Below are 27,664 nucleotides of genomic sequence, written 5' to 3'. Positions count from 1 at the left end.
AGCGAGAATTCACAACAGCGGAAAATTTACTTGCTATAGTGGATTGTTGGTATATCCGATTTTTGTATAAAAGTCAGAAAACCCCCATACACACTAAAATCAGTATGAAACGGCAATAAGTTTGTTCAAAATTTGCGTTTCAAATCCAAGACAAACCCCACTTTTTCCTTCAAAAAATTTAAATCAGGCTCAAAGAGTGCTTTGTAAATCATATGAATGCCTTTGTTGTACAGTAGGCATTTTTAGACGCCGAACATTGGCTTTCGTTATGCCGCACTTTTTTGCGGCTGCACAATTATTCTTTATTTCGGTGGGTTTAATGACCATTAACTTAAAATTGGCATCATAATACCGAAGAGAACCCGTTGAAAATTTGCCAGTAATGTCTATTCCATGCGTCTCTACAATACGGCGATCCATCAGGAAAATATTCTTGCTGTCTATAAAACTGTTATGGTACTTTTACTCAGCGTCAGACATAACTGGCTACCGCTACATGCATGTCTTGCTTGCCGTGTTTGGCCAACTTCAGCGCCTAGCGATGTATAGGACTAATCGTGGACGTTGAAGGTCAACGAACAAGTTTATTGCACCATGGTAAGGCCATTCCACCCTTGCGTTTTTCGTGCACATACCTCAAAATTTCATCTTTGACTTTTTTTAAGCGTCCTTGTTGCAGACCACTGAATGCATTTTTTGTACAGTACATATTTTTTTAGCTATCTTTGTCTTCACGTTGAAGCCAAATATTGGCTTTAGTTAGGCCTATGCCATATTTTCTTGTGGCTCCACAATTATTCTCCATTTCCAAGTGTTTAACAACCATTAACTTAAAATTGGCATAATAATATCGACGAGAACCCGTTGAAAATTTGCCGGCAATACCTGTTCTACGTGTCTTTACGACTATCCATCACAATAATATTCTTGCTGTTGATAAAACTTTAATTTTACCAAGAGTCAGGTACAGTAGACGCGTTATAACTCTGCCACTGAGTAGCCTTGGCCTTTCTAATAATTCGAAGGCTTGCAAGTTTTGATGCCATTCTGCAGATTTGAGAAACGTTTTTGTAGAGGCTAACAGAATGTCATTCTATCTTCACTATTTCCCGAGATCCAGTGACGTTACATACAGGCACTGTACAACCGATTGTCACGGCTAACTATGTATAATAAAGAGGCGGTCGTTTATTGTCAATGAATTTTGCATGTACGTGCGGGGGTGAAAAGAAGCAGCGTGGTTACCACGAGAGTTGCCAGTGGTATTCATTACTGTTAAGCCGCGAATGCAAGACAACCCTTGATTTTTCACATGAGATTCTGAGAAAAAAACATCGTCTTGAATTCGAAGAAATACGGTATCACTCCAGAGTTTTCTTCTTCAAATGGCGTCACCTAACCTAACCGTATATGTGTCATGAAAACATATTTTAAATGCATGTAGAGAAATGAGTTATCCTTGCTAAAAATTTACATGTGAATAGCCTTTCCGAAATTTAACTAGATGCAAGAAAATATGAACTATCCTCTGAAATCAGTGATGTACTCTGGCATATCTTGCGGTGTATCACATTCTTACTTAATTTCAGTACATACATACATACATACATTATCATTATAGACTGTTATGCCTTTCAGCATTCAGTCTGCAAGCCTCTGTGAATTTATTAAACGTCGCCACAATTCTCGATTTGCAACTAGTGTTGTGGCCTCATTTAGTTCTATACCTCTTATCTTTAAGTCGTTAGAAACCGAGTCTAACCATCATCGTCTTGGTCTACCTCTACTTCTCTTACCCTCCATAGCAGAGTCCATTATTCTCCTAGGTAACCTATCCTCCTCCATTCGCCTCACATGACCCCACCACCGAAGCCGGTTTATGCGTACAGCTTCATCCATCGAGTTCAGTCCTAAATTAGCCTTTATATCCTCATTCCGGGTACCCTCCTGCCATTGTTCCCACCGGTTAGTACCAGCAGTCATTCTTGCTACTTTCATGTCTGTTACTTCTAACTTATGAATAAGATATTTCAGTATATAACATTAAAATTAAGACATTGTTTACTTCAGCCGTTATTTTAAACGAGTTAACAACTGCTATCGGCCATATTATTTACGTATTTATTATGAAAACTTATCCTCTTTCATTTCAAATTTTCTTTAGGCAACAGCAGTCGTTGGGTATTACTAACCGACTCCGACATCGCCTTCGAATGTAAATGAGAGAACTCGCTTGTGGACATAGCAAGAAAATTATAGCGAGAAAATGATACCGAAGATAATTGAATGCAACATAATCGCTGGGGTACGTAAATATCGGTAGCGGAAAAAATCCTCGCGCGCTTAATCGCTCGTAATAACGGATGCGTCAGTGATAGGGATCATTTTTGGGTCATATTTTGTAATTGTAACGTCATATTTTGTCACATTTGAGGTCTTATTTGCTTACTTATTTGGGCTATTTTTAGGTCTTAAACATCCGGGCCCTAATGATTACATTTCTGTTGACTTTTTGTGTTGTTGCTGATCAATCGATCAATCAACAATCAATCAATCAATCAATCAATCAATGATCTGAATTTAGGGCTGTCACCCAGGTGGCAGATTCCCTATCTGTGGTTTACCTAGCCCTTTCTTAAATGTTGTCAAAGAACTTAGAAATTTATCAATTTATTTATCCCTTGATAAATTATTCCAATTCCTTACTCCTCGTTCTATAAATGAATATTTGCCCCAATTTTGTTGTCTTGAATTCCAACTTTGCTTTCATATTATGATCCTTCCTACTTTCAAAAGCTCCGCTCAAGCTTTTTCATCTACTAATGTCTTTCCACACCATCTCTCCTCTGACAGCTCGGAACATACCACTTAGTCTATAAAGTTTTCCCAGCCCCTAATTTGCAACATTTTTGTAACACTACTCCTTTGTCGGAAGTCACCCAGAACAAATCGTGGTGCTTTTCTTTGGGTCTATTCCAGTTCTTGTATAAAAGAGTCCTGGTATGGGTCCCATACACTGGGATCATATTGTAACTGCGGTCTTACCAGAGACTTGTACGCCCTCTCCTTTACATCCTTACTAGAACCTTTAAATACCCTCATAACTATGTGAAGAGATTCGTAACCTTTCTTAACAACCTTGCTAATGTAATTACCTCACTGAAGATCATTTCTTATAACACCACCTAGGTACTTGCAGCGATCCCCATGAAGTTCTATCACCCCATCAACGCAGTAATTAAAACTCAGTGGACTTGTTCCTCTTGATGAACTTACAACCTGACTTTTCATCCTGTTTACCTAATACCATTATTCACTATATTGTCTAGGTCCCTCTGCAGCTGCTCACAATCCTGCAACTCATTTATTACTTTACAGTATAACATCATCCGCAAATAATCTGTGATTCCAGTTCTTGACTCATATCATATATCTGAGAAAACATAAAGGGCCAATAATACTGCCCTGCGGGATCCCGCTTTTAATCATTACAGGATCAGATAACATTTCACCTGCTCTAATTCTCTGAGTTCTATTTTCTAGAAATTTATCCACGTAGGTCGGTGAGCTTGCATCAGGGTGATAGTGGGTTCGAACCCCAGTGTTGGCAGCTGTAAAGATTGTTTTCCGTGGTTTCCCATTTTCCTAGCCCTGTCCTATCCCATCGCCACCACAGGACCTATCTGTGTCGGTGCAACGTAAAGTAAATAAAGTAGTAGGTGGACAGCCTCTCCCTGTCAGCGGTGTGTTGGGATGTACTCCTTTCCTGGCTCTCTCCAGGTCCACTGCAGTTTCTTTTTTTTTTTTTTTTTTTTTTTAAGGTTGATTTCTTCCTTCTGTATTTAAGAAACCAAGTATCAGATTAGTATTAAAAATTTATAGAGAGAAGTACAAAGCATTTGAAACATTGCTGATATGAACTCTATAGAAAACCAACTAAGAGAGTTACATAAAGATTTATGTTTCAGCACACACACCTCCTGATCACCACCACCATTATCATACGCAGTTTCCAGCTGTTGGCCAGGTCTGCTTGGTATATTAGCCTCTCCATCTCCTCTTGTCTTCCCACCACTTCTCCCTCCTCACTCTTCTCCAGTCTTCTCTACTCCTCTGTACACACTCTTCCACTCCTTTTATCCACCTGTCTCTTGTTCTTCCTCTTGATCGTTTTCTTGTTAACTCTATTTTGTGCATTGTCCTCGATATCATTTCCTCTCTCATGTTCTTCATGTGTCCATACAATCTAAGTCTAGATGCCTTTATCCTGCTCTTTTTTTTTTTACTATATCTCTGACCTTTTCATTCTCATCTTATCCATTCATGTCACTCGTATCCTGCTTCTCAGATATTTCATTTCACTTGCCTGTATCCTAGTAACGGTTCTCTGCCTTATTACCAAGTTTGTGCTGAATACATCAGAATATGTACATAGTGCGTCCTGTACATCACTCTTTTGCTTCCCTGAGGGACATCGTTGCTCCAAACCAAGCTTCTGACACTTTTCAGGAACACTCCTGCTTGTCTTCCACATTCAATTTTGACTTCCTTATCATTTCTTCCACTTTCCTGTATGTTTCTTCCTAGGTACTTGAAACTCTCTACATTCCTAAACTGTTCCCCTCCAGGCATTATCCCTCTCGTAGGTCTCTCCTTCTTTCTAGTTGTGATCACTATCTCATTCTTTTTGGCATTAAATTTCAGTCCATATTGTTCCACCTCATCTTCCCATGTATCTAACTGTTCCTGGGTATCCTCTTCCTTTTCTCCCCACACTAACAGGTCATCTGCAAACATCATCACTTTCATTTTTCCTTCTCCAATTTTCCTCGCCACTTTTGTTATTATCTCGACCATTACTACAATGAAGACCAACCGGGCGAGTTGGTTGTGCGGTTAGGGGTGCGCAGCTATGAGCTTGCATCCTGGAGATAGTGGGTTCGAATCCCACTGTTGGCAGCCCTGAAGATGGTTTTCCCTGGTTTCCCATTTTCACACCAGGCAAATGCTAGGGCTGTACCTTGCGTAAGACCTATCTGTGTCGGTGTGACGTAAAGCCACTAGGAAAAAAAAAAAATTAAAAATGAAGAGCAAAGGTGACAAAGCAGTTCCTTGTCTTAATCCACTTTTTTCCTCCTGATGAGTTTTTTAAAACAACTTATAGCTAAGATCCCACTTGTCCTCATTGTTTTCCTGTGAGAACTGTAAGTCAAAAATTAAACTGAACCCAACATAGGCTATTATTTGTGCTGTCCTGTATAAAAACCAAGTATCAGGTTAATATTAAAAAAGCATACACTGAAAGAAAGTGGTGTATATATGCATCATCATCATTAGTAATTGATCTACTCGTTTCTTAGTGTCGTGATCCTACTGGTTTTTTCTTTGCTGGTCACATCTGTGCAGTAGCGTTGTCATCGCAGATGATCCTCAGTTTTCTCAGGGCACATTGGGAATGTAAACTAGTGATAGTGTTCACTTGTCCTATACATTTGGTTGCAGTCCTTCCCTGTCGTCTTCCCTTCCATGATCAACTTCTCCACGTCGTCTTGCAAAGTGTCCAAGGAACTGAAGTACTGTTTCAGTGATGCAAGAAGAAACGAGTTTTAAAATCATCAGCCCCTGAATAACAGATACATTGGTTATTCTTGCGGTCCAAGGCGCACGTAGCATTCTATGCCAGTACCACATTTCCAAGACATCAATGTGTTTTCTGTCCAAAAACCTTTATGGTCCAGGTCTCGCAGTCATATGAGAATACAAGGGTTTCTACGAGATGACTCTTTGTACGTATTAATAGTAATTTCTCTGTTCTTCCAGATCTGAGTTGTTTGTCCAACCCTTGTCCCGTTTTCCCTACGGGGTCGGGTATGAGGTGAGATGAACCTGTCGTGACGGGTTTTTATGACCGGATGTCCTTCCTGACGTCAACCTCATCAGAGGAGTTAATGAGATGAAATGAATGATGTGATATATGATAGTAGGGAGAGGGTGAATCCCAGTGCCAGCATATAGCCTACTCCTGTCGAATAGCACCAAGGGGTCTGCTCAAGGCTTAACGTCCCCCTCCGACGGACGAATCACCATCAACAGCATCATATGCCCTCACTCCATATGAGCACTGTGGAGAGGTTTGGAATTTAATCCAGGCTTTTGGGACGCAATCTAGTGATTAGAAATTGTATACCACCACCTCCCCTACCCTGCCGGCCAACATTCTGATGGTGAATTTTTTTTCGACCAACGGGACTTGAACTGGCTAACCTCGGTGTCAGACCATTTAAACTTCAGCGCCTTAACGATCATGGCTTCTTCCAGATCTGAGTTAATTTCATAAAAAATCTTTCTCATCTCTTTCTTTGAACTTCCTGTATCAGTGATAGTTTTGACCCAAGGTATGCAAAGTCGTGCACTATCTCCAACTCTTTCAAATGGCCTATGAGCTCAACCTGTGCTGTGCCTGGAGTTTGGACTTGCTGAGTTTGAGCTCCAGTCCACACTCAAGACTCACATTCTTCACTCTTGAAGCTCTTCCTCATTGCTTGCAAGAAGGGAGGTGTCATCAGCAGACTGCAAGTGGTTGATTTTTCTCCCACCAATTGAGATGCCTCAGTTGCTTTCCTTATGATATACTTGCCATAGATGTTAAAAAGTTGAGGGGACAAGATGTAGCCTTGTCTGACTTCTCAGAACACACTGGAGTGTTCTGAGATTTCATCATCTACCTTTGTATTTGCAGTATTGTAGTCATACAGACCTTTTGCTAGTGATATAAGATGTGATGAGACACCAAATTTATCTAACATGTGCCTCTACTTTTCCCAAGTAATGCAGTCAAAGGTCTTTTTCGTAGTCAAGGAAGTAAATCAAGCCTTTTCTATTATTTGCCTCAGGTTGTGAATTTCCTCACTTTACCTGAGACAAACCGGCTTGTTCCTGGGACATCTGAGGTATGTAAGGTTTTTGGCATTGCTTTATGATGTATAAGAGGATTTTACAGGCTTGTGATATCAGTGCACTAGTGTGATACAGCTGTGACTGAGCTTTTCTTCTGCAGTGGATTGAAAACGGATGTCCAAATGTTTGGCAATGAATGAATCATGTTTATGGCATCCTCTGCCATCTCTTTAATGATCTTTCTATAATATCGTCAATACCCAGGACTTTAGTGTTCTTCAGAAGTTTAATGGCATTCTCAGTTTCACTGTGCAGAATTGCAGGTTCCATTTCAAGGTACTCTAGTACTCTTCCATCTTAGGCGTTATTGTTACCTCCTGAGTATAATTTTTCACAATATAGTTTCCATCTGTCAATGCTCCTTTCTTGTATCCAGTGAGGATGCCATTTTCATCACTTCTGAGTGATGCTGGAGACTTTGTTCAATAGTTCTCTTGTTTGGTTGCAGGTTTCATATTGCTCTGTTTCATCACACTTATTTGTTAGGAATTGTGACCTATCTGTCCTACAATTTTGCTGTATCTCCTGACACAGGAGCCTGCACTTTGGTTCTTGTAGAGCAGTTCCTTAGAGTTCTCCTCTCTTCAGTCACCTGCAATAACCAAGGTTATTTTGCAGTTGGCAGCAACTTTGCGGACTACATGGTGGACGATTTATTTTATTCTGTCCGAAGTGCGAGATACTGATTCAAACTCATATGAATGAAATTTTAAGAAATTTGGTCTTATTACTTTCCACACTCTTGAAGAGATTTGCGATTCACAAGTCCTACCATCTTCTCACTCAACAACAATTGCTACTGATCTGCATTTAAGGCAGTCGCCCAGGTGGCAGATTCCCTATCTGTTGTTTTCCTAGCTTTTCCTTAAATGATCACAAAGAAATTGGAAAATTATTGAACATTTCCCTTGGTAAGTTATTCCAATCCCTAACTCCCCTTCCTATAAACAAATATTTGCCCCAATTTGTCCTCTTGAATTCCAACTTTATCTTCATATTGTGATCTTTCCTACTTTTAAAGACACCACTCAAACTTATTCGTCTACTGATGTCCTCCCACGCCATCTCTCCACTGACAGCTCGGAACATACCACTTATGTCAAAAACATATCAGATGTAAGGCTTTTCAGGCGTTTTGCTCTATTAACCAGCGTTTCATCTTAGGTCTCACACTAGACCACTTAATCGAGCAGCTCATCTCCTTTCTCCCAAATCTTCCCAGCCCAAACTTTGCAACATTTTTGTAACGCTACTCCTTTGTCGGAAATCAGCCAGAACAAATCGAGCTGCTTTTCATTGGATTTTTTCCAGTTCTTGAATCAAGTAATCCTGGTGAGGGTCCCATACACTGGAACCATACTCTAGTTGGGGTCTTACCAGAGACTTATATGCCCTCTCCTTTACATCCTTACTACAACCCCTAAATACCCTCATAACCATGTGCAGAGACCTGTATCCTTTATTAACAATCATATTTATGTGATTACCCCAATGAAGGTCTTTTCTTATATTAACACCTAGGTACTTACAATGATCCCCAAAAGGAACTTTCACCTCATCAATGCAGTAAATAAAACTGCGAGGACTTTTCCTATTTGTGAAACTCACAACCTGACTTTTAACCCCGTTTATCATCATACCATTACCCACCGTCCATCTCACAACACTATCGAGGTCACCCTGCAGCCGCTCACTCTGTACAGAATAACATCATCTGCAAACAGCCTTATCTCTGATTCCACTTCTTTACACATATCATTGATATATATAAGAAAACATAAAGGTCCAATAATACTGCCTTGAGGAATTCCCCTCTTAATTATTACAGGGTCAGATAAAGCTTCGCCTACTCTAATTCTCTGAGTTCTATTTTCTAGAACTATAGCCACCCATTCAGTCACTCATTTTTCTAGTCCAATTGCACTCATTTTTGCCAGTAGTCTTGCATGATCTACCCTATCAAATGCCTTAGATAGGTCAATCGCAGTACTGTCCATTTGGCCTCCTGAATCCAAGATATCTGCTATATCTTGCTGAAATCCTACAAGCTGAGCTTCAGTCGAATAACCTTTCCTAAACCCAAACTGCCTTCTGTCAAACCAGTTATTAATTTTGCAAACATGTCTAATATAATCAGAAAGAATGCTTTCCCAAAGCTTACATACAATGCATGTCAAACTGACTGGCCTGTAATTTTCAGCTTTATGTCTCCTTTTGATGATTTGGAGTTTGATACACATTTTCATGACTAACATGTTATGGTTGCTACCACAATCTGCTCCAGGAAAAGTCTTTGAATCTAGGATAGAAAATCTCCAATATGATCTGACTAGTAAGAAATCAATCTGGTTTCTGACTTTGTCACCAGGCAAAATCCACGTGTAAAGTTGCCCTGCATGATGCTTAATGAGAGTGTTGCAGATAGTCATATCATTGATAGCACAGAATTCCAGTAAGCGCACTCCTCGTTCATTTCTTTCACCTAAGCAATATGATCCAACTAAAAATCTTAAATGATGATTCTTAGAAGTGTCCAGATCTTAGCATTAAAGTGTCCCTGAATTATTAGTGCAGGGAGCTCGATAGCTGCAGTCGCTTAAGTGCGGCCAGTATTCGGAAGATAGTAGGTTCGAACCCCACTGTCGGCAGCCCTGAAAATGGTTTTCCGTGGTTTCCAATTTTCACACCAGTACGTTAATTAAGGCCACCAAGAAAGTATATTCCAAGAAGTATATTCCAGTACACTACTACTCTTCGTTAATTATAGTTTATCAAAGTTATAGGAGAATACACTTAATGTTGCTTTGCCTCTAGCAAGGTTGCATGTGTGCTGGTGGAAGTCACTTGGACCAACTGCTGTGATGTTTCTTACACGGCTCAGCGTAAACCCTGTTACACAAAGCTCACTGAACAGTTAGCCAGCAGATTGCATTACGTAAACATTTCTTACATACCCACTATAACTGTTAGCCTCTTCAGTCTGCCAAAACTAATTTTTGAATAAAATTTATCAACTACGTGAAAAAGAAAACGTGCTAACAGAATCATACCTGGAAAAGAAACAACTTAATTAAAATAGAAGGCCATGTTTCATTCTTGAAAGAACATCATCAGATTCTATCAAATCACCATTTAGAAATTTATAAACGTTTATGTGTAAATTCAGATGTACAACGGGTGATTGTTTGGTCCGCCCTGTCAATATATTATTATTAATATAAATTATTAATATAAATTATTCAAATAAGGCGGACCAAACAATCACCTGTTGTATATTATCGTTATTACGAGTCAATACGGACCAATTAAGGACCGATATGGTCAAGTTTCATGATGATGATGATGATGATGGTCAAGTTTGTCGACTTTGAAGAACCTAAATCAAAACTGAAAAGAAATGACTTCAGACATCATAAATTATGTATTGTTAGGAACAAAGCAGCATCTTTTTTATTACTCTATATTACTCTAATTTATTTCAGGATGATCCAACATATGCACACACGCGCACACACACTCACACTCGCACTCACTCTCTCTCTCTCTCTCTCTCTCTCTCTCTCTCTCCTGTTCAGCCACGAATGGCTCTCTTCTTTTTACTCAGCCGGCAGTCCGGCCTATTGCTATTACCTGGGCTCGGCAATAATCCTTACTTTCGCTTCTCCGAGTCTGGCCGCCCCATACAGCAACTGTGGAAAGACCACTGGGTTTGAACACAGTGTCACTGGCTATGCAACACACGATGACTGTTCCTTGGTTCGACTCCCGAGATTTACACGGTCACATTTAGTGAACAGTTAAACAGTAACAGCTCAACAGTGCTAAACAGCAGGGCAGTACTCACAAAATGACCATTAGCGCTGTTCCAATTACACTCACGATAGCTGCTTCCCTCACTGAGTCATGGCGATCCTCAGTCCATAGAAATACACAGATGCATAGTACTCTCAGGTAATACACCGTTCCGTACACCATCTTCGCTCCAGCTACTCAAGGTCACTCCAACTCAACAACCACCTTGCTTGCAACGGCTTTGTATTTATACCTCGATGATGGGCTACTAGATTATTCAAGGTTCAGCTGGAGATGGAACATTCCCATTGTACCTTCCAGAAATCGTATGGAGAAACTAGATGAAGGGAACAATAGAGGAAGGGCCGTGACATGTCCTGAGGCAGGCTGGGAGGTTCCCCGAACTGGCTTAGTCATAGAGAAAGGGCTGCGACAAGATGTGAGCACATAACAGTATGTTATAAGTAGAGCCCAGAAGTTAGGCATTTATTTCTGGTTAAAATAGGCAGGCAAAAAGGCACTTGAAATGCTGAAAATAGGCAGTACTGTAATTGAAATAGGCATTTATTAGTAGTGAAAGCAAAGAGGTATCTCGCTCATTATTTATGAAAATATATATTTTAAATACTCATTCGTTTCCTTATTATCAATCTATCACATAATTGCTCTTACTTTCCTAGGTTACAAGCAACAACAAGGTGATTTCTCAAAGTATCAACTGTCGTAGACAGATGCTTGTCAGAAAGAATGTTTTTCACCATGGAAAAGGAATGTTCTACTTCCACTGAAGTGATCGGTGCAAATTTGAAACAAGCTATTTTGGAAGGACACATGCCAGTTAAAACAGAATTTTCACCTTTCAGAACATCACAAATGTTCTTCATTTTTTCAATGTCCACATTAGCACTGAGAACACGTTTACACTTTTCATGAACACTGCTTCCTTTTTCTCCTGGTGCTTGTACCAGTTGATTTACTGCATCTTCGAAGATCGCCATAAATGATACCAGCGAATCATCTCTTTTCTCCAACTTCAAGATTGCTTCCGGTATCACACTATAATGTGCTGTTATAAATGCCAGATCATTGCTGAGCTCTTCATGGTCCAACAACTTTTTTACCTCGCGAACTGAAGCAACTTCATCTACTGATATGGCATGAAGTACCTCACGTATCTTGTCCAAATTGTTGCTGTAATATATGACTGCTGAGATCCAGGTTCCCCATCCGGTGAGAACTGGCTGTGAAGGCTCTGGCGCTGCGTCCTTGAAAACCCGGATTCGGGAAGGTGATTTTAGCAAGATTTTCTTGGTATTCGAAACTAACTTATCCACGTGAGGATACAAACTTCTTATCTCTTCAGCAGTCCTGTGCAGTCCATGGGCTAGACATGTGAGGTGGAGCATTTTAGGAAAGAGAACTTTCAAGGCTGTAGCTGCTTTTTTCATGTAAGGTGCCGCATCTGTGACAAAAAGTAGGACATTACCATGCCGTATTCCATCCGGCCAGAGTAACATTAATGAATTTGTGAACAACTGTGCCACTGTGGAACCATTTGCTCTCTCCATCTCTTCTGTCATCAAAAGAAATACTGATGATAGGTCAGTTTGTTTTGCTTCCATAGTTCCAATGATGACGTTGGCCATGTAACGTCCCATCGCATCCGTAGTTTCATCAATGGAGATCCAGATCTTCTTTTCTGCAACTCTGCTTCGAATCCTCTGCAGGGTCTCTTCAAAGGAAATATTCTAATACGTATTTCTTAATGTGGATTCTAACGGAACTTCTTCTTTAGTGTACTTCTGCAGAAACGTCCTGAGGGATCGAGTTTCGAGTTTCCAGAACGGAATTCCGGAGTCCAAGAAAGCTTTACATAGATCCAGGAAAAACTGAAATTGCCTGCTGGATGTTGTAACTGCTGTTGATATTAAATTGATCTTAGGGCCAACAATATTTAACCTAGACTTATGTTTCATTGTTGCAAAATGTTGAGTTATAAAGTACTTTTTTTCATGATTAATAGATTTTTCACAGATTTTGCAAAAGAGTATATCTCCATCAGTAGAAAGTGTATCCGAACCGAATTCGTAAACATAGCCATGTAATTTACCACGCAACGATGAAAATTTTGGCATGATAAATAAGTCAGCGTGAACACCCGAGTTGCCTTTAACAAGTTGATCAGTAGACTAACAGCTTCTTTTATGTTTGACCGGTTAGACAGAAGTGATTTCCTCTCTTCCTCTGCATTATCTTATTTTTAAATTGGGAATACCAGGTAATTACGCATTGTCACAGCAAAAGTGGTGTGAGGAAGGAGAAGAGGCGTACTTCCCTCATCCTCTCTCTTTCCTGGTATTCATTATGCCTGTGCATTCCTTTCACTAATGAAGGTTCTGCTATTTACAGAGGTTAAATGAATGGGTTGAGAAAATAAGCTTTTGAATGCCTTAAAACAAACGATTTACAGGGAACAATATTCTAAATAGATATTTGTGACGGCAATATGTAATTCAATTTGTGCAACCTTTTTTTGTCTTCAATGTATGGAAATTCATTATGTGCTTTTTAAAATGTGTAAATTGCAGAAAAAAATTGCATAACAATCAGAAGGGCAACAAAAGGCTTTAAATCTTAAAATAGGCTACGGAAACCAAAATAGGCAAAAAAAGGCAAAATAAAAATTGTCTCTACACTTCCTAAATGCACAAAAACATATTTATCTCTATCTGATTCTTCAATACAGTAGAGTCTCGCTCATCCGACCTTCGCTTATCCGACATTCCGTGTTATCCGACACTGTTAGACTTAATTTCAACTTTTGGTGGAGACTAAATTCAGGCACACCCGCTGTGGAGGGTGCGACCATGGGACAAGCACTGGCCTGAACGCTGGCGGTAGGACTGAGTTTTTCTCAAGGACAGGTGCAGTGAGTCTTCAGTCATTGTAGTATTGGTTGGGTGCGGATGTTATAGTTTTCATATCCTCTGTGAGTATAGCGAGTAAATGGAAGAAAGTGATTGTTTCTATGGAACACAAATTGAGTGCATTAAAGAGACTGGACGAAGGGGAAATTCTTCAAAATGTGGCTTCAGATTATGGTGTTGGACGTGTTACAGTGGGAGACTGGAAAGAACAGAGGGAAGAAATTGAAAAGTTGTGCTGTACCAGAGCAGAGAAAAACAATGAAAAATGTCAGTACGAAAAAGTAAGTGAAGCACTATTTCTTTGGTATCTGAACACCGGGAAAAGGGCCTGCCAATATCTGGCACCATTCTGCAGGAAAAGGCTGTGTATTTCCAGAAGTAGTTTAATGAAGGGGACCCTAATTTTCCTGCCAGTGCTGGGTGGCGTGATCAGTGGCAGAAACGGTACGGTATTATGTAGCTTAATATCTGTGGAGAAAAGTTTCTTTTCGTAAAACATCTGGAATGTTTTCGTTTAATATTGCATGTACTGTACAATTGAATTGGTAATTCATTAAGTAGAGCACCGTAAAACATGTCATTATTTTAGCCTTCCTATTTGTTTCAGTTCATTTTCAAAATTATTCTGTATTATCCGACATTTTCGGTGATCCGACATACTCCAGGTCCTGTTTACGTCGGATAATCGAGACTCTACTGTATATCCAGTCAGATAAAAAAAAGGCATTTTGCCTAACTTCCGGGCTCTAGTTATAAGTATTTTTAATGACTCATAGTTGCTCTGGCATCCATTAGGTGCAGGCTTGTCTGCCTCTCTAACATAACGGTTTAGCTATTAGCTGCTATCCTGGGAGGCTTGAGTTCAGTTCAGATTTAAGAATGGCAGGAGAGCTTGTATGCGATTAAAATGGTCCACGCAGCTCACCTCCATTCGAGGTGTGTCTGAAAAAAGTTGCACCCTTTCTAGGAATATGAGGATCAAGTTTACATCACTTTAGATGCAGACCTGAATGTTCAATTGCGGTCTTAGCAGTGTAAGGTTGTAAAGAAACATAGCGAATTGGACTATACATTTTGGCTTTGTATCTTCCTTATGTCCTTCCAAATCGCCCCTGTACCTTTTGCCATAGCGGAGAGACTCACTGTGAATAATACAACGTATATTTGCAAATGGCTGTCCAGTTTATACACAGTTGGTTGACTGTGCTTTTAAACATTTATCTGTCAAGAACATTGTTTTCTTTTACTATTGTTAATAAGAGCTAATTTTCTTGTCTAGCCTTTATCAGAAGAAACTGTGATATTCTGACCATAATTTGTATAATATGTATTTTTATGTAATCAGCTTAATTTTGATACCTGTATTTTGCTTTTGTCCATATTTAGTAGCCTAATATATAAGCTAATGTAAGTATGAGGCTGTTGCACACAATCATTGTATAGAACGAGTTACTCTTGGCTAGAAATCCAGTGAAAACCAGTAATTTTCAACTCATTTCTGTTAAGATACCTAATATATATTTCCGTCCATTCTCTGCAGATTTCTGCCTCTTTATTAAGACAATAATATGATCATAAATTTGTTGCAAAATGAGGGAGAATTAAAACATAAATATATGATAATTGAAGTCTTCCAGTGGTCGTTACAAAAGTCCACTTGTTCCTGACAATATATACAGTGTTATCAAATGTGTTATTTACAGTATTTGTTTATATCTGCTACATTTTATATTCAATATTTTTGAGCTATAATGTATTGTAATTATATTTTTTGTAATTTCATATTGTGATTTTTATATTTTACTAATAAAGTGTTTGTATTTAACCATTTAATAGGTTTTATGTTTTTAATTATTTTTTATTGACATTACTATCCTTGAATAGTGCAGATTAATGTACTGTATGTCCAACCCTTATCACATTTCTCTACGGGCTCAGGTATGCAGTGAGATGAATCTTCGTAGCGAGTTTTTACGACCGGATACCCTTCCCAATGTCAACCACATCAGAGAAGTTAACGAGATTAAATAAATTGCATGATATATGATAATAGAAAGGGAGAGTGTGAAAACCCCGTGCTGGCACAAAGCCTACTCCTATCGTATAGCATCAAGTGGTCTGTTCAAGGCTTATCATCTCCATCTGATGGACAAATCGCCATCAACAGCATCATATGCCCTCACTCCATATGAGCTCTGTGGAGAGGTATGGAATTTAATCCAGGCTTTTGTCGTGCAATCTTGTGATTAGATATTCTATACCACCCCCTCGTCTACCCTGCCAACCAACATTCTGATGGTGAAATATTTTTCGACCAACTGGACTCGAACTGGCTAACCACGGGGTCAGACCCTACAGACTTGGTGCCTTAACGATCATGGCTACCATACGTGAAGTTTAATGCAGATTGTTATTTTGACCTATTGGTAAAAGCTGTTCTATTTTCTTTGGCAACAAAATACCATGATGAGTATGCTATGGCATATTAATTGAGTGATGATGCAGTAAACATAACTGCAAGCTAGAAAATAGACTGGTTAGTTTGTCCATTTAATCAACAATTGCCGCCAAGCCAAAAAAATTTGTCTGGTTTTTTATGGGTGAAATAGAGTATATTATTTTTTTCTAAATTAGGCATACTCATAAAAACTTGCTGCAGCATACCAATTGTTTACCAGGACTAATACAGTTTTGCCAGTTTAAAGGAATAGGCCTACTAAGTTCAGTATTTCACCTATAAACCATAATGTAGATGTTCTAAATCAATGTTCTGCAGCCCTTTTCTGTTCGTGGCACAACCATGACTCGAACAGCACACCAAAATGTTGGGCCATTCCCCTCATAAACACATGACAATATTAATAATATAAATGCGTAAAGTCACCAACTATTATTATTTCCACCTCCCTAACATAACAGTTACCGAGCTCAATAGCTACCGTCCTCTGGGGTCTGGGTTCAATTCCTGGTGCTGCCAGAAATAAGACTGGTATGAGGGCTGTTATGTGGTTAAAAAAGGGTACTTGCAACTCACCTCCATTGGGGGTGTGCCGGAAAAGAGCTCACTACCTCGAGACGAGGACACAAATTTACTTTTTTATAAATTATCATTACTTATTACAAGATATTAGTATCATTCCATATTGACGGTTTTCACTTTACAAAAGAAAAGATTTATTACGTGTCTTGTTCAATACATGTATCCATTTTTTGATGGAGTGACTTTTAATCAAACATGTTTTGGCTCATTTTGAGCCATCTTCAGAGAAACAAAATATTAAAAGCTACATGAATTGATGTTGAAAGAGTATCATGAAAACCAGTGGCAAAGAATATATAAAAACTAAGTGAGACATGATGATTCTAGAACAATACGAGGTTGTAGCAAGGTTGAAAAACTCTCAGTCTGTAAGTTCTATATGCCACTCTAAAACAAGGACGAAATCGCAAATTATAACATAACTGTCTATCTTCAATGAATTACATGTTCATGAACATGTTTATCTTGTAAGTTACGAATTTTATTATGGTCCATATTGACAACTGATTACTATCAAAGGGTAGAGAAAAATCCACCTTTCTTTACCCTTTGATAGCCATGTTCATCTTGTAATGGAAATAGGAAAAAAAAAAAAAAGGCTAACTTTTATTGCAACCTAAAATTAAAGGTTAATTCTTGATCAATAATTTAACTCCTAAATTTTTAAAATTCACCAAGGAAACCCATAGGAATACAGCTAAAACTTGTGCAACCCAACTCAAAACCGAGAAGATTTGTATAAAAGATGAAGCTAAATTCCTCCATAAAATGAAATCTCTTTTGAACTACAAACTATATGAAACTCATCTAGACGTTTTCACCCTTCTTTGCCCTCTTGAATGGACCTCCTTCCAATTATGTCACCAACACACTTGATAATGTCTTCCATCGTAGGTTATAATTTTCATTTTCGTGTTGACGTATAACTAATATAATAGAGTTTGAGGGATGTTCCACCATTCAACACATTGTAAAATATATTAAATTTATTGGGCGAAGGACCGGTTTCATCTCCCTTGGAGTCATCATCAGTTCTTGTTGAATATCAAATCAAGGGGAGTCTGATAACCATTATCATTAGGGTTGCCTACATACAACTCGATTGGTTGACAAAAGACAGCATAAAAAAAAAATTATACACATACTGGCAATTGCCTGAAAACACATCAATGGGTTGCAAAACGTACACCTTAAATTGTAACGTACACATGGTATGCAATACTTGGAACTTAAAAAGTTCTTGGTTCTGGTTTAAACTGTTGTGTGTTCATCGAACACAGAACGCTGGAAGCATATGCACTGGTTGAAAATATATACAAATCAACCTGAACCACAAATAATGATACAAAACACATGGCACTTTAAGAATGTTCTTGGACTTGTTGGTCTTGTTTCTATCTAATTAAACTGGATGAAATATATACACATTGAAATGAAATGCAAAGACATAAACTACTTGGCACTTAAAAAGTTCTTGGTTCTGGTTTAAAAAACTGTTGTGTGTTTGTGGATCACGGAATACACTTGTTGGTCTTGTTTCAATCTATTGGAAACAAATGCACTAGTTGAAAACATACACATTGACATGAAAATTTATACATTGACATGAAACACATGGCACTTTAATGTTCTTGGATTTGGGTTAAAAAATACTGTCGTATGTTTGTATAACTCGGCATAGACTTATGAGTCTTGCCACAATCATCTGAAAACATATGAACCTTTTGAAACAAAACTTAATGACTAATATACCAGACAATCACCTGAAACATTTTGTAATTTACTGAAGTTCCTGGATCTGGGCTAAAACACTAAACGTGTGTATGAAGAACGCGTTCTTGTGTGGTGAGGAGTGTAACTGCTGCCTGGGAGACTGACTACCTCGGATCGAGTAGGAGTATTTCAGTCGCCTTGACAAAGAATACTGCAATGTATTCGAAACGTCAGCAAACTGTACGTGATGTACAGATAACAGCAACACGGTTCAACCCGGAAAATAAACTAAATAAGGTTAAGTTATAAGGAGATTCCCACCTTCCAATACTTGTCAATTTCTTATAACAGTTTTATTGTTTACATGACATAATCTAGCTTAATCTCTACTATACGTGCACTTTTTCTTGAACCCGGAGCTCCCTAGTGCTGAATCGGTAGACCTCGGTTATCTTCGACATCCATATCAGCAACCTTTGAAACACAAACTATGAATCGCTTATTCATCGCTGTGCGACATCTGGCGTACACTTTGCAAACTAGTACTATTGTTGTTGACACAGCAAAGCCAAACTATATAATTCATGCTAGTAACAAGATTCGCATTGAGAAATGTTATATAATATTAAATAATGTATATGTGACACAATTGTTGACGTAAGATAATAAATGTTTAGAAAATTCATATCGATCGATCATATTATCGATTCAATTCAGATTTCATTTCCATCCAGTTGGCAGTATAACCGGAACTTGCAGCACTCCCTCCTTGCTCCTCACCCCGTAAAAATCGGGCTCAAGAAAAAGTGCGCGTGTAGTAGGTGGCAAGACAATTAAAACACATATAATCCTTATGGTGGTGATATAAAATATTCATTCATGTTGGATAAAATTTCCAACAAGTCAATGTCCAAGTAATGAAGTAAAATTGGCGTAAGGGGTCTTCTTTATGATGGAGACATGTATACTTGTTGATCTTGAAGATAAAATTAGTAATATAAAATATTTTCTTAAAATATGTAAACAACCGTAGTTGAAGTTGAGTTTTGGAGTTAAAGTAAGCTGTTAAAATGTGTCTGAAACAAGAAGAAATTAAGTAAGGAGGGAGATATTTTAAATGAGAAAACCTTGTAAGAATGTATGGTAGTGAGGTATAAAAGGATATATGAAATTGTTTTTACCTCGCAGTCGGTCACATTGTATTTAGCGTCCTCCCTTACGCCGTATCGTCAACTGACTGAGTTCTATGTGTGTGTGAGGAGCTTGCGCTAAGCGAGGAGAAGCAGAAGGAGAGGTAGGGGAAGCAGGGGGAATGCTGTGTAGGGTGGAGCTAACTGAGAAGTGGTGTTGTGATAGGCGAGGGGAAACAGGAGAAGTAGGGGGAATGTTGTGTAGGGTGGAGCTAACTGAAAGGAGGTGTGTTGGATGTTTTTCCGGATCCTTTTTGATGGCTTTTCTAGATGAGTCTAATTTGGTAGCCTCTTCTAGCATTATATTGATATTCTCCGTTATTTTGTTAATGTTCTGGCTGGGGTTTTGTTTCTGATCAATCTCAATATAGATATTCTCCAAAATATTCATTAATTTACCTTTGTTTAACGTTCTCGGAATGGTCAAGACCCTTTCTATTGTCGCAAAATTATGTTTATATTCAGTCATATGAAGGCTCATGGCCGAGTATTTCCTATGTTTCTCAGCATTAATATGTTCCTGGTATCTTACTAAGAAATTACGTCCTGTTTGCCCAATGTATGAATTGGAACATTTTGAACATTTAAGTAAGTTTATATATCCCCGAATTTAAAAATCTGTTATTACTTGCAATGTTTTGGTGATTTAAAATTAAATGTTGATTGTTATTATTGGTGCAAAAAGCAATTTTGAAATTAAGTTTCGTAAAAATATTAGTAATCTGTTAAATGTTCCCATTATTATAAGTGAAAGTGGCTAAGTTTTTCTTTTTATGTTCTTTTATCAGCTGCGTTTGAGGTTTATTCATTTTATTTATTAATCTATCTATGTAATGTTTTGTGTATCCGTTGCTTATCACTATTTTGTAAATGAGATTAATTTCTTTTTGGAGATCGTTTTTGGACAAGGGAATGCTTAAAAAGGAACTTCTTTTATGTGCCTCAGGATGGTACGAATCTTTTTGTATGGTATTTATAGTTTGGGTTGGTTTTCTAAAGATTGAAAAGGATAAATTTTCTCCTTTACTTTCGACTGTTAAATCCAGGAAATTTAGTTGTTTATTGTTCTCCGTTTTTAATGTAAATTTTATGAAGGGGTCTAAACTGTTGATTGGATCTGTTAAATTAGCGCTACTATTGATTTGTTCATCTATAATTGCAAAAATGTCATCCACAAACCTTAGCCAGATAGCAATACCTTTTTCTTCATTTAAAATGTTACGTTTTTCTAAATAATCCATGTATATTTCAGCAAGGATGCCTGATGCTGGGGAACCCATTGGGAGACCTCTCTGATGATATACTGTGTTATTGAAGGAAAAGTAATTATTGTTAAGGGTAAATTCTAAGAGTAGCATAAATTCTTCTATCTCATGGGTACTAAGTTTCTTATGTGTCCTTAAGTTGTTAATTATATCTAGAGTTTATTTTGTGGAGATGGTAGAATACATATTAGTAACGTCAAATGAGTTCAAGGTGAAATATGGTTTTAATTTATTGTTCTTAATAATTTTACAAAATTCTATTGAATTACTTATTGTGGTTCCACTTTGGAAAGTATAGTACTTTTTTATTTTTAGAAAACTATTGATAAATTTAGAGGTTTTGTAGATGGAGTTGTTTTTAAAGTTAATAATTGATCTTATGGGTGTGTCGGGTTTGTGTATCTCAGGTGAAGCTCTTGCTGTCAGTAGTCTTGGGTTCATGTTAATTAGCTTGATATTTCATTCTCATTAAGGATGAAATTAATGTTTTTAAGTATTTGTTTTAATTTTCTTTGGACAGAATTAGTCGGATCTTTTTTAATTTTAGTGAAAGTATTATTTGAGAAAAATGCTTCGGTTTTTTATATATACTCTTTCTTGTGCACGATAACTGACACATTACCTTGATCCGCCTTTGTGATTATCTTTTATTTTTTGTTTTAAGCCTTTAATGTCTTTAGAAGGTAAATGGGGCGTGTTATCTTTCTGATCTTTCTGGTACTACGGGAGGGGGCGTGGACATGAGTTTTCTTTGACTTAAGGAAATGCAGGAACATCAAGGAACACAAATCAGGATAAATGCAACAGGTCATTGTGAGAATAGAGAACAATGGGAAGTAAACACAATAGGATAAGGAAAATCGCCACATCTTTATACAATGTCATCTTCAAACAGACTGGCTCTCTCCGCATCAATTCCAGCTCCCTTCCATCCACCCCTTCTGAGCCCGCAGTAGCTTCAGCAGGGCGGCAGGCATCAACAGTCATCATGGCAGATCTTCAGTCTTCATCTAAGAAGTGCCAGATATGAAGATAACTGGAGGGATGCAGGAAATGGGAGGAGACAGAAAGATAAAGATGAATAACAGGAGCACATTTCAAACACAGAATAGGTCAGTATAAATAGTGGGAAGGAACTAACAGGCATCAAATCAAATCATAATACGACAGAACATACAAAATGATGAAAACAGTGACAGCTCAGTGTTGGAGGAGGGGGAAGTAGAAAGACAAGGACGAACTGTACATCCTTAAACACTGCAGCCTTCAAAAACACACTACAAAAACTGTATGAAATATTAAGGATGCAGTGCAATAATAAAGTCACAGAACGTTGTTCATTCTATTGCAGAGACACCCTACAAATGTGATCTTTTACTGAAATGTTTTTCTTCCAGTATTTAATGCAAATAAGCAGTAATAAGGAAAAGGTTTCAATTTGTTTTTTTGTTTTTTTAAGTGAAGTTTGTCCCTTGGTGACTCTGCCTTAGTTCCGTGTATGGCCTCCTCTGACATGTTGTGGCTTGCTTGCAATCAGTACATTGTTAAATTAATTAATTAATTTTTAATACCATCAGTGAATACTAGATCACTAAATAACATTAAACACATAAAAAAAAGAGTTGTAATTTGGAACATCTTCAACTAAATATGATGCAGGACTAATTGAATGTGATTAAAAGTAACCTTAATCTACAAAATTAAGAGGGGAATTTTAGTCCCTCTATTGTTTTGACATACAGGTAACAACACATATTAACACACTGTACTTTTGGTGATTTAAAATACACTGGAAAATATCTTTTAAAAAAAAAAACTACAACTTAAATACATAAATTGTAATCAATTCATATTTAAAACCCCTTACAGACTGCGATTTGGTGATATTTTGGAACCGGGCGAGTTGGCCGTGCGCGTAGAGGCGCGCGGCTGTGAGCTTGCATCCGGGAGATAGTAGGTTCGAATCCCACTATCGGCAGCCCTGAAGATGGTTTTCTGTGGTTTCCCATTTTCACACCAGGCAAATGCTGGGGCTGTACCTTAATTAAGGCCACGGCCGCTTCCTTCCAACTCCTAGGCCTTTCCTATCCCATCGTCGCCATAAGACCTATCTGTGTCGGTGAGACGTAAAGCCCCTAGCAAAAAAAAAAATTATATATTTTGGAGAGCTAAAATATTAATAATAATAATAATAATAATGTTATTGGCTTTATCTCCCAATAACTAGTTTTACAGTTTCCGGAGACACCAAGGTCCCGGAATGTAGTCCCGCAGGTGTTCTTATTCCATGCCGGTAGATTTACCAGCACCAAGCTGATGTTTTTTTAGCACCTTCAAATAACACCAAACTGAGCCAGGATCAAACCTGCCAAATTAACTAAAATATTATACATTGCACTGTTGTTATTCTATAATGTTATGAAAACTTTGTCAATGTTTAAGTTAAATTACTAGTCCAATGTTCAGTTAAGATTGGCTTAAAGAAGTCTGTTGTTGAAATGGCTTTAACAAATAAATATAAATTGGGGCTCCAATGGCAGGTAACATCTCTCGCAAAATGACAGTGGACGGCTAACAGCAATCTTGAAACTCTTGAATTGGAAGTCCAGTAACTATTAATGTTACTGGTCAACCCTGAGTGAGAGGTATAAAAGAGAGGAAACAAAATGTTAAACATTTATGCCTCAAAAGTTAAAAAAGTAGAATAGCTCTGGGAGTGTCTGCGGAGGTCGTGAACGATCAAAGAACAGCCACTTTCAACCTGTCCCATGCATGCTCAATGCAGTTCATGTCCGCTGAATTAGGTGGCCAGTTCGTACAGTTGTTACCCGCGTCACTCATCTAGTTCCTCTCTGATGCATCTTGATGACAGCAAGCAGTGTTATCGACGAAAATGAACTCGACACCACATTCATCTCTAAAGAATTGTACAAGTGGTCAAAGAACTTGTTTGGTATTCTGCTGGGCAGTCAACGTCCCTCGAACTGGTATCAAAAGTGTACAACAGCCCTGCATAATTCCAGCCCAAAACATTGCACCTCCATTTCCAAATTTATCCACCTTTTGAACATTCACTGCATCCTTTACATCTCAACACTCTTTGTGGTCGTGTATCTGGCCTAAGAGATATCCGTGTTTCATCTGCAAACATGATATTACATCATCTATCAAACCCCCAGTTAGAGATGTTGGATGGCCAATCTTCTCCTCTCTGCACAATGATGATTCACTCGTAGACCATGTCGAATCGGTTAAAATTCCAGACCTGTTCACACAAGGTTTATAAGAAGATGAAGTAGAAAACATGCAAAACTTACGTGGAATTCCTTTTAAAGGAGAAATATGTTCATTGCCATGTCCAGAGACCCACCAGCCCACCTCAAGACAGACATTTACTTTTATAACATAACGAAGAGCAGCACACACTATTTATTCTCCATTGCTATTGGCCAACATATAATCACATATGATAAAATTCCCATCAATTATGAGAATTACATTCCGTTACCAACCCATTCAGAATAAAAGCACAAGTAAACAGAACATCAGAGGTAATGAATCAACAATGGAGACGGTTATTGGTGGGAACTTGTGACATTAAATGCACTGCTGTCTCGATCTCAAGGCACTCCTTAGCCTCACGTCCACAGCAATAGCTTTGTAACTATCCAGCGTTATGACTCAACTAATCTGCCCCCATCAGAATAAGTTGAGAACCTAATTTGCAACACAAAGAGCAAAGGCGAACACCTAGTCCTTGGAGTAGATGCAAATTCACACCACATGGCATGGGGCAGCTCGAACTGCAATGCAAGAGGTGAGTCTTTAATAGAGTTTATTATTGGAACTGAGTTAACGATACTAAACCTAGGAAACAAGCGTACATTTATAAATAAAGACATTACACTAAGCACTACGCATATTGCAAACTTTATTAAAGACTGGAAGGTGCTGGAGGAACCATCACTGGCAGACCACCAGCACATCCAGTTTGCAATAGATGTGAGACCATGTGGGATTGAGATGTACAGAGACCCAAAAAGAACTAACTGGGACAGGTACAGAGAAGTTCTAGGGAAGGCTGTACAAAAAATTCCACTAATGTGAGAGGACAGAAAGAATTGGATGAGGCAGTGGAACTATTAGAAGAGGCCATTATAGACTCATTCCATGAAAACTGTCCCCTCAAAGAAAAGAAAAACACCAAAACTGTAAGGTGGTTGAGCAACAAACTAGCCAAAATGAGAAAAGAGGTTAGGATGTTGTATGTATGTATGTATGTATGTATGTATGTATGTTTAGTCATCAGCCCGAAGGCTGATTGGATGCTCAACAGTTCCGCCATGAGCTGTCATAGATGGCCTAGGCATCACTGAAGAGGTTTACTAGGGAAATGAGGAGTGAGATAGTTTCTCTTGTTGCTTTCCTCACTGAGCCAGAAGTTGCTATTACACATCAGTCTGCCAAGCCCACTGAAATGCATGCACCAACCGACCCTATGAGCAACAGTTTCACACCATTCATAGCAGGGACTGGCTGCGTAAGGAATGGCATTACTAGCATCGCTCATACCTCAGTCACTTTCATTTTGTCAAAGCCAAGGATAAGACAGAGACAGATCAATGAATGTAACAAAATTGCTCTAGCCCATACCAGAAGACATAGTGCACTGTAAACACTAGGTCCTGCCAGCAAAGGCGTGGTATAGAATATAATCTAGAAATGGTATGTGGGACGTATATCAGTACTGAGAATAACCTAGAGATACGGAAAGCAAAAGGAAAATCTTGGAGACTGTTCTGTGAGAAAGTGGAATCACACACTGAAACAGCAAGGCTCCAGAAGGTTCTGAAAGCAACCCATATAAATCAAGTGGGGACACTGGAGAATCCAGATGGGTCATTTACTCAGGCGGGGAGGGACACGCTGGAGATACTAATGGCATGTCACTTTCCTGAGGCTGAGGAGATGACAGAAGAAGAAACGGTTGGAACAGAGACCGGAGCTCGAAGAGCAGACTGTAACTGTGCCAACAGAATAATAAAACACAACAATGTAAAATGGGCAATCAACACGTTTCATCCTATAAAGACTCCGAGGCCAGATGAGATACTTCCGATACTCCTACAGGAAGGACGGGAGATACTCGTCAATGCCCTGATGGACTTTTTCAGAGCTAGTCTAGCTTTAGGGTACGTGCCAAAATCATGGTCTGAAGCTAAAGCAGTATTCATACCTAAGCTTGGAAGGGCAAATTATGCCCAAGCCAAAGTATACAGACCATTATGTTTAACCTCCTTCATGCTGAAAACAATGGAAAAAATTCTGGATAAATATATCAGAAAAACGGTGCAAATGAACTCAGCGTTACATGAAAATCAGTTTGCATATAGACGTGGCAGATCCACTGAAGTAGCACTCCACCAGCTGGTTTGTAAACTAGAGGAAAGCCTAGAATATAAAGAAATTGCACTGGCGGCATTTCTATAAATAGAAGGAGCCTTCAGCAATACAACATATGACTCTGATCACAGCATTGGAAAAGAGCAAAGTGAGTAAAACCATCATCAAATGGATTAAATCCATGTTAGACAGAAGGAAGATTAAAGCAACCCTGTTTGAAGAAACTCTGATGGTTAGGGCCACCCGAGGCTGTGCTCAGGGAAGAGTTCTTTCTCCTCTGCTGTGGAACCTCATGGTGAACAAAATCATAGCTATGCTCAACGAACAAGGTTTTTATACACAAGAAGGAAATGAAAAGGTGAATAAACTGGCCAGAAATGGGGCAGAAACACATTTTGTAGGCCCAGAACCTGTATGCGGGATTTCCTATGGACAAGCTCAATACTACAGAGGAAAATGGGTACAAAAGAAACAAATGGAGAATTGGAAAAATACTCCAGGATGCAGGCTTGCAAAGGAACTGATAAAAGGACCAAACAAGAAGGATACTAAAGAACTGTTGAAACTCAGCAGAGAAAATATAAGATGTGTAGTAGGACTGTTGACAGGACACTGCCATCTGAAAAAACACCTACATGGTATTAGAGCAATAAGAGACAATATATGTAGGAAATGCAATGAAGCAGAGGAATCAGCTGAACACATACTTGTGAAATGTGAGGTGCTGGATAGAATCAGACTCTCCACTCTAGGACTACCAGGTGAGAAGAGAGAAAAAAAATCCAATAAGAATAACCTGCAGCTTTGTGAAGGGAGCAGGTATATCTAGGTGGGAATGAAGGAAAAACATGGTAGCAAAAGTTCTTAGAGGTCGACTCTAATTAGGAACTAATATTTAGAGGCCCCATGAAGGAAAAAAAGAAGAAGTAGAAGAACTATCCAGCATGCTAAATTAACTTAGCTTTTCTCCACTAACCGACATAGAATGCGCTGCTATTGCACAGCAAGAGAAAAAATTATTTTAGTGGGTCCAGGCCAATCTCTGTCATTAGTGTTCCTTTCAAGAGGCTCTAGCAAGAAAAAAAGTTCATTGCACTTCATCTTAGTTCATAAGCTGTACCGAGCGATCATGTCATCTGTGAGAAATGAACATACGACAGTCATACCGCGCGTAGATGTTGGTGATGCAAGTGGTGACCCATTGTTATGTTGTGTGAACAGCACTGGAGTAATGATGCTGACTGCATACAGTTTGTGCAGATCCACAGGCCCTGCTTGCCCTTAAGAAGTCATTTTGTAATTGTTGATCAGTTGAAAGATCTTGGCATAGCATTGTCCCCTCTGTCTGTCAGTCATGACATTAGTCTTACGATACCT

General features: G+C 38.6%; 1 protein-coding gene across 1 annotated transcript in view; it reads left to right on the top strand.

Moving 5' to 3' along the window:
* Positions 1-7,643, top strand: part of LOC136874584 (uncharacterized) — a 249,392-nt gene extending 241,749 nt beyond the window's left edge. Inside the window, exons 10-11 of the mRNA XM_067148220.2 lie at positions 5,821-5,875; positions 7,406-7,643. Coding sequence (XP_067004321.2) covers positions 5,821-5,875; positions 7,406-7,643 — 293 coding nt within the window. The remainder of the gene's footprint in view (positions 1-5,820; positions 5,876-7,405) is intronic.
* The last annotated feature ends 20,021 nt before the right edge of the window (positions 7,644-27,664 follow it).

This window comes from Anabrus simplex, chromosome 5, assembly GCF_040414725.1.
Source record: "Anabrus simplex isolate iqAnaSimp1 chromosome 5, ASM4041472v1, whole genome shotgun sequence".
Taxonomy (NCBI): domain Eukaryota; kingdom Metazoa; phylum Arthropoda; class Insecta; order Orthoptera; family Tettigoniidae; genus Anabrus; species Anabrus simplex.
This window is presented reverse-complemented; position numbering and strand designations above follow the sequence as displayed.